Source organism: Sinocyclocheilus anshuiensis, unplaced genomic scaffold (assembly GCF_001515605.1).
Source record: "Sinocyclocheilus anshuiensis isolate Anshui unplaced genomic scaffold, SAMN03320099.WGS_v1.1 scaffold1744, whole genome shotgun sequence".
NCBI lineage: Eukaryota > Metazoa > Chordata > Actinopteri > Cypriniformes > Cyprinidae > Sinocyclocheilus > Sinocyclocheilus anshuiensis.
In genome coordinates this window covers 852,939-862,007 of record NW_015555974.1, presented here as the reverse complement: position 1 = coordinate 862,007, position 9,069 = coordinate 852,939, and the positions used below count along the sequence as shown (strand labels likewise).

At 35.8% G+C, this 9,069-nt stretch overlaps 1 protein-coding gene across 5 annotated transcripts in view; it reads left to right on the top strand.

Annotated features, from left to right (window-relative positions):
• Nucleotides 1-2,183, top strand: part of LOC107676064 (serine/threonine-protein kinase 16-like) — a 9,584-nt gene extending 7,401 nt beyond the window's left edge. For all 5 annotated transcript variants that reach the window (XM_016470587.1, XM_016470586.1, XM_016470590.1 and 2 more), the window contains one exon: nt 808-2,183. In XM_016470587.1, the coding sequence (XP_016326073.1) occupies nt 808-949 (142 nt within the window). In that variant the 3' untranslated portion in view covers nt 950-2,183. The remainder of the gene's footprint in view (nt 1-807) is intronic.
• Nucleotides 2,184-9,069: the final 6,886 nt, after the last annotated feature.

Genomic DNA, 9,069 nt, shown 5'->3' with positions numbered 1-9,069 from the left:
TCGATAGGTGAGTAACACCGTGTCTGCGCCGCAACAGCTAAAGTCTGTCTTGAAAATCATTTCAAATTTGTGTCAATACGTCATAATTAGAACGCAGCAGCAGTTTTCTGTCGGGATTTGTCATGTCACGCCTCGCCGCATCCAGTGTAGACCATAGATATGTATATATATCTATGGTGTAGACAGCATCACTGATTATAATGAGTTCTGTAGTATTTTGTCGCGCCACTCGCGTCCGGTGTAGATACGGTGTAGCATTGGTTTTGCTTTGTTTCACAGAACTAATCATTGCCTGGGTTGCATACCTATGTGTGGGGCGGAGCTATCAAAATAGGGGCGAGACCCTTTTGGGGTAGGGGGCGTGTTTGTTTAGGGGATTTCAAATGTCAACATTGGCTACCAGAAATCGCTTACCCCACCTTTAAATGTGGAATATTGCACAATATATTCTAAACTATTTTAAACAAAAATTTTACTCGTACAAAAATGTGGACATCTTGGATAATAAGTTTCAAATCATGAATACTCACAGCAGATTATAAAGACTAAGTTTAATAAAAACTGTTCATGGAGTGGATCATCTCATAGGGGCCAACATGTGGAGATCACATCATCAAATGAATGCTAGTCTCTTTATAGCAGAAAACTGCTTGAAATTTAACAGTTTTAGTCATGGAATGAGATTTGGCACAACACTAATGTTTTCAAGTCATAACATTTTAACATCTCGGTAACCGGAGGACGTATACCTGCCACATCCTTGTGTATACTGTATAACTGGTTACTATGTCTCTTTCTTTAACACAGTTATTCTCAAGGTCTTCAAACCCTCCTCAGCTCCACTATGGTGACCAATCCTCAGGAAAGGCCCAGAATCAGCTGGATCGTTGACCAGGTCCAGAACCTTCAGGACTCAAACTGTACAGACGTAGATACCAACAGAGTATGATGCTTCCATTGAGATTTCATGTCAGTTTTCCTGTGGACTCTGGGCATTTTGGACTATGCACTCTCTCTTTCGAACAAAATTAACCAACTGAACTCACAAGCCTTGCAAACATTTGCTCTGTCTTACCTCAGTGAGCTCAGTACACCATGGTTACACACTCTAGCATGATCACACTAGCCTTCACATCAATGTCTCATATTTCACACCAAAATCAATTTTGAGCAATGAAATGATCTTGTGATTTTGGGGTAAAATATGAACAAGGCATGTTCCTGATTTTGTGGGATTCACTGTAGTGTCACACAAACCACACAATAGAGGGCGATAGCTCAGTTTGCTCAGACTGCATTATCACAGGCACCGGTTACATATCAAACCAGTTGTTTTAGGATTGTAATTTGGCCTATCTGTCTTTTTTTCCACATTTCTAAGATTGTACATTTTAAGGAATGAAAACAAATGTATATTTATGAGGATTTTGATTAGAATTTTAGCTGCTTAAAATGTAATTGACATCAGTTAGGTTATTTAAACGTAGCTCTCCTGATAAAGCAAGACATCCAAGGTTTTTGTGGGCAGAGAATTAGGGACGTTGTATTGTGAAGGTCCAAAGATAAAGCGGAGTTACTGCCAGTGGACTTCGTTTGTGAAACAGAATTCTGACTAAAACCATTCTTATGCATGTTGTAGCATAGAAAAAATAGTTCTGCTCACGTTTAATGAATATGGCTGAAGAATTTGTGGATTAAAGAATAAGTCATTTTAAATAACTTGTTTGGCTATAGCTCACTACTTTTATTACGAAGTGAAAGTGCTGTTATGCTACGCTCAGTATTTGTTTCAGAGACTTTGAGAGGATATGTAACAAAAGGGCATGCCTTTGAAAACTTGTTCATGTTAGTTCACATTACTTTGCAAAAAGAATGTGTTCACTTTTCACTTTTTAGTCGGTACAAATTACTGCATAAATACTCAATTGTTTTGTTTAGTGGAAGTTTCTTTAATTGCTTACAGTATTTGTGTGTTCTTTAAAGGAACCGTGTAAAAAAAAAACATTCGAAATATATTTAAGTATGCATTTAAATTGAGCAAGAAATCCACATGCCTAGAGACAATTGCTGCATTCAGTTATTTGTTTATTATGTCTGATAAGGCTTAGTGTGGATGAATCTCACAGAAAGATGTAGGGTCATGTTTTAACTCATTAATAACATTAACAACAACAAAAAAATAATGAGAATGATATATATAGTTTGCTTAAAAATAAATAAAATAAAGCTTGATTGTAGGACCATTACATTATTTGGCATTGTGGCTTTATGTTAATATGACCAAGACATGTTTTTATGAGATATTATATCTGCATTACATGCGCTTTGATAATTCAGAACTAAATTAACTGAAACATTCCATACATATATAGTAGTTGGAATATAATCTGTGAATAAGGACCTAAATGTGTTTCTGCTTCTTGTTTGTTTTATTTTTTTAACAGCAGTAATTTTCTGATTATTTCAGAAAAATTATCACAATATTCAGATTTACTGCAAATTGCTTTGCTGTGGCTCACCTCATTTTGACTAGGATATTAATGCGTTTTGAAAGGTCATTAACTTGCACATGTCCAGGTTTGCTTCTGTTCAGGAATTCTTAATTATGCAAGCCTGTTAATTTCTAGGATATAAGACTGGAGACATGTATCTTGGCATTCATTTACATGTATTTCATTCCTTTTGTAAATGGTGAATAAAGTGTGATTGAAACGGCGACAGATGGAATTGGTTAGGTATCACCACACGGGGGAGATGTTGCTCAAGTTGTGTTGTGATCTCTAGTTGACCGGTGTAGGAAACTCGAGAAAAAAAAAATAGAAATTGTATTGATATTTTTTTTTGTTTTTGTAGTGATATGTAAACATATGTGTCTTTATGCCCCCAAACACTGGTAATACCATGGTGCTTTAGAAACTAATGCTGTTATACTTATACTTTCTTATAAAGTAACTTATTTTCCCTTATACTCTTCTATGGTAGAAAGGGATATGTTTATAATCACTATATATATATATATATATACACTAGTGTTTATAGTATTTTATTACTATTTTTACCAACAAAAAGAGGTTTTAAGACAGTAATTTCTATCTTTTGCTGCAGTGTGTCAGTAGAAAATATCAGTTTACATTTCCAAACATTAATTTTGCCATTAATTTTAATAATCCAGTGAGATTTTTGTTTGCAAGGAGTCTGACAACAGCCAGTGCTCCACACAGGGATCTGATCTCCCCTTCATCCAGTCCGTCTGGGATTACATGAAGAAACAGAAAAAACTGACGCTGACTTTTTTTCTTTTTTTTTGACTCCCAGAAACAAAATTGTGTCAAAACGACAAACATGAACACACATTTCTCTGCTATACTGACCTGAGGAGGGCATCCAAAAACCTGTGAATGATGGCTGCTTTGCCTCTTTAACAATGTGATGTTTTAATGTTTATTTTGCTGCCCTTCACAAAAACAGTGTTGTCAATAACTGCATACCGAAACCTCAACAACTGATCAAACCCCTTTGGTCTTTGCTGTGGTATGAAATAATTATTACAGGCTGTTTAGGCACCTGAATTTATGGTTCACATGGGTCGTGAAGCTCAAAAGTGTCGTTCTGACTCAGTTCATCATAATCAATCTCATCAATGACCTTACGGCACCGGCAGGGGACAGAGAGGCCATAAACCGTATATGCACACACACATTCACCTAGACATCACCAGTTTCAGAGAGAGAACGTAATGCACAGACATAGATACAGTTCCAGTGGGATGAATTACACTTTAATTAGCATTTCCATCCATTCAAACCATCCCTCTTTAAGTCCAGTCGGCCTTCTCTGGATAATCATTCATTATACAGAAACAATGTTTATGGTCTGGGGAGCTTGTGTGTCCTCCATTGGTCGGCTGTCTCTGCTTTCATGATCCCACAGGCTGAAATGATGTCATGTTATAGTCCACATCAAGATCAAAATGAAACCTACCTTTGTTTTTTTGTTTTTTACTGAGGCTAATATTTTTTTTAGTATGTTTAATCAAAGAGTACGCCTTACATGTGGTGGTTAGGGTGATGTTTGCAGTATGAATTAAGAACATCTCCAGGTCGCATTTTACCCCAACAGACAAAGGACAGAGAGACAAATATATATGTATAGCATAAAGAATATGAATATTTTCTGCATTGTAACATAATTTTAATGATGATTAAGCATACTTTCCCCACTAATCCTCATTAACTTAACGCATACGTACTGTGCTGTATGCATTTTCTTTTTAAATGAAAGCATAGACAATAACGGAGTATAAATGCTTTATGTGAATAACATCAATAACATCAGTATTTTTGTATTCATTTTTCCCTACAGCTAATGAGAATTGTATGAACTAAAAAATTAAGCTCATAACAAAATAAATAAGCACATAAATACATACATATTTGGGGGGTAAAACATGACCCATGAAACATGAAGTTTTTGACTTTTTTTTTGTTTTAAGTGGTCTGTAATGTCAAAACCACATGCATCCTGTGGTAGTCCGGCTTAACCAGCGAATGATCATGAATGACCAGCTAGAAACCACATAAAACCATCACCTTAGACTGGATCCATCTGGATCTTCCGGCAGGTCATTTCGCTTTTTTGAAATGTTTGTTGATTACTGGCTAAGAGAGTCCAACCATATGTGCCAAAGTTTTATACTAGTGTTCAGGGTTTGTTCAAATCACTAATCCTATAGGCCTAGTAATAATAATAGTCATGCAAAATACATCATCCTGGTTGCAACCAATTGGTCACCTATGTTATACCAACACCATAAACCATCTCCTGCTTTATTGATTTAGTGATGAATCAATTAGTGAATTATTTAATTAGCCAGGGATTATGGGTCAGTGTTGAGTGCCTTTGATGCTCCACTGTTTCTCTCCTTCAGTAAATCACATATGTGCCATAAAGGCCACAGAGAGGGGTAGGAAATACAGTGAAAATGCGTCACATTTGGTAAAGTTCTGTGAATATTGTATTTGTTTACCTACAAATGCTCCATTGATTGGACCCTTTTGATTGACTATTTATTTTAATCCTTTCTGTTTATTTCCAGGTTTAAATTAGATTTTGAATTCCACATTGTCTTGCTTTATTGGACACCACTGGGTTGAAGTTTACGTCTTTAAAACAGTCATTGCACAACCAGCTATAAATAAAGCGTTCGCTTCAAGTTTAGGTAGGCCGAACATTTAAATTAGTCACTAGCGTATAAAAGTAAACATTAGCCGTTTTCTACATGTACATTCAGAAATCACATCTCAAGGATAGGCTGATTATTTATTGTGGCAGGGAAAAACAAACACAGTCCTTTGCTGACTCCAAGCCAATCATAATCATCGTGACGGGTAGCTAGTCGCTTATCTTGATTATTAAGCCACATTTCGCATCTGTTTGAGAGATTTCCCACAAGCGTAATAAATGCCTGTCCTGAACGCAAGCTTGCATTTAAAAAGAAAAGGCTGAGCCTTTTTCAATAAAGTTTATTACTAAACTTGGTCTTTTTGTGTGTGTTTGAGCTGCGGTTAAATTCGGGACAGATGTGAATTTATGGGGCCAGTCTCTCATTCTCTCACCTTCCCATTAGCTTAAGTGACACGACAAGGCCGAGGGAAATCTCAAGCAATAAGGGTGATTACTTTAAAAGATCACACAATCTGTTCATATTCCCGTAATGAGTCTGATTGATTAAACTACAGGGTATAAATATTTTACGGGGTCATACTGCTCAAGTTATTGTTGCTGATTTGCCGGCTGACAAATTGGTCACATTTACTTATTTCACTATGAAACTGACATTTTCATGCGGATAAAAGGGCTGGAGCTGAAAGTGGTGCCATGTGTAAAGTCGTGATATCTTTGATGCCATGTGCTCATGAGAACGTAGAAGAACGTAGAAGACACAGGCAGTCAGCATTTCTGTCCATCTTCTTGTGTATACACGAGTATGATAAAGCCGCCAGAAGCATTACATTTATATTCAGGATTTGGATATGTGTTTCTAAAAGGCACATTGAGTGTTCTGCTGTTAATAATATCCTAGAAATCAAGATTGTTGGTGGTGTTTGGTAAGGCAAGAATCACTATTACTATTTGAAAGGTTTCAAGAAACCTCTAATCCAGTGGTTCTCCATAGTCCTATAAATTCAGTTGTTCATGATTTACTGTGCAAAGATTAAGGGCAATGATTTTTTTTTTTTTTAAATACTAAAAATTATTTTAAAATTAAATATATAAAAATGTTTAGGAACCCTGGTTCTTCACCAAAAAACAAAACTTATCAGTTATTGAGAGCACAGATTAAAATAAGAAATATTGTGATATTTAGGGGTTTTATTGCTTATTTTAAGCAAATAAGCCCTCTTGTTGAAAACCACTGCCATAATCTTAATTAGTAAACTTCAGTATGTAATTTGTCCTATACGCTAATACATGTCATTATGAACTAAAGACATGAATGACACCTCAAATTTTTTTTTCTCAAAAATTACCAAAGAGTTTCGATATTTTTCCTATTTAAAACTTGACTCTTCTGTAGTTACATCGTGTACCAAGACCTACAGAAAATGAAAAGTTGCAATTTTCTCGGCCGATATGGCTAGGAACTATACTCTTATTGCGGCGTAATAATCAAGGAATTTTGCTGCCGTACCATGGGTGCAGTAGGCGCAATGATAGTACGCAGCGCCTGAAAATAGGCTTATTGGAAGTTACCTAGCTGGGGACTATTTTCAGGCGCTGCGTAATATCATTGCACCCATTGTACGGCAGCAAAGTTCCTTGATTATTACGCCGGAATGAGAGTTTGAATTTGAGCGAGATGCTAACGGTCTAATCAGATTCAATGATCTATGCTAAGCTACAGCTAAAAGTGCTACCGCCAGACCCGGAGATCGGCTGAATGGATTCGAAAACGGTAAAACTCAACTGTTTAACTCTAGGGGAGTTGGAAAATTAGCCTATTTTCAAAAATAGTGGAGTGTTCCTTTAAAACCTATCCAGTGTAAAACTGTTGAGGGTTTCATTGACAACTCTCAAGTTGTAAAGTCCAATATATCCTGTCAGGAAGTGTATGCTATTCGCCTTTGTTTTATATATATATATATATATATATATAAAATATCTATAGTCCAATCTGAAAATGAGTAAAATTCACTCAGACACCGTCCTCTATGTCCCAGTCTGGTTCAGTTTGAACAAGGTAGGCCACCTTTCTGAGGCCAGTTAAAAATGCATTTAATCACTATATAAACAAGCTGTCCTGTAGCCCCCATGACAACGAAGTTATGCTGTCTGCACTTGTTCTGCATTAATCACTGTCCTCTTACAAACGCCCAGTAAAGTGCCTTGTTTTAGTTGTAATTCCCATCAGGTTTTTATTTATTATTATTATTTTCTGCTTTGTTGTGAATGTAAATGAAAATGAAAATAACCGTGATGACATCACCACCAAGGGTCTGATCACTTACTTCCTCTTCATTAACTTAATTATTTGACTATCAGTTAACCCACCTAAGTAATTCATATTTGAGAGGCCGGGCTGTAAATAACCTCTTTCAGCTGGTTTATTATGGGCAGCAGCTTTGGAATTCTCCAGCATGTTAATCAGCCACATTGGTTGTGTCCAAATCCGAAGGCATGCTGTCTTGCTGCACATTCAGCCAGTCAATGGCTTACCAGACAGCGGTTTTGTATCTTCAAATACTACTGGTAGACTATTACACAAAGGATATATATTAAGTAATTTGTAGCCTATTTAAAATAAATATACATATTAAGTATGTATTTGTTCCGGCAGTTTTCAAACATTAGGCTAACCAAAAGTTATTAGGTTTATTCTTGCATTACATTTATTATGATTAACCTCCCATTTTTGTATACACTATAATGCTATTCAATCACACAGGATATGACTCTTTTAAGATGATCAATCTATTTTTGAATGATCATCTATGGACTGGAAATATTCGCTTATTTTAACAACTATAATTTGATGTATAGGCTAATTATATGTGAAAAATGTGAGAAACGTGATCACATCCCTCTACGGACACTTTGGCAATTGAATCGAGGTAAAAAATGATATAAATACTGTTCGGTTTCTGGCACAAACCGATCGTTTCATGTCTTAGGACATCAATGTGTTGTCTCGAGCCGCAGGATTCAATTTGGATTTGTCTGTGCATGTTTTTTTTACTCTCGTAGATTTTGTTACCATTGCCATGCATTATACGACTGATAGACTGCAACGGTTAAAATTAAAAATCATCAAATGTGTTCTACTGAAGAAACAAAGTCACCTACATCTTGGATGCCCTGGGGGTAAGCAGATAAACATCAAATTTTCATTCTTGGGTGAACTATCCCTTTAAGACCAGTTGTTGCCATGTCTTCCTCACAAAGATTAGCCTATTTTTTTATATATAGGCCTATATAAATTTTGTGACTGACGCCGGCGATTAACTGCACCTGTTTCCTATAGGCCTATTAATTTAAATAACGAATTAACAAATAATAATAATAATAATAAAACATGACATTTCTGAATAAAATAATTTTATACACTTTAGTTATATCTAATTTCGCATTTTCAATTAATGCCTGTTACATTCTGTTACGTTCAAAATGTTTTTAAAAAGGTCTTTCAAAACAGGTTTATTATGAATTATAGGCCTATAATTAAAATGATTAACACTGCAATCATCAATAAAAAGCTTTATTTCAAGCACTGACTTTAAAAAAAAAAGAAAAAAACAACCTGTTTAACACGAAATACGTTTCTTTTTTTTCCCCACTAGCCTATGTTCGGGTCACAAGAGAAATATTAAGGGAGTAAATTAGCTATAGGCCTACCGTTATCAGCATATGAAGGAGATTCGTCTCTCGTCGTCTCTGAGAGAATAAGTGCCGTTAATGCAGCGTAAGATGAAAAAAGTTTTTACTTTCACTTTCCAGTGAATTGACTGAGATTAAGAGGGTCACCGCATAACTTTTGCACAAAGTTTGCACGTTGCTTGTGTGATATCCATT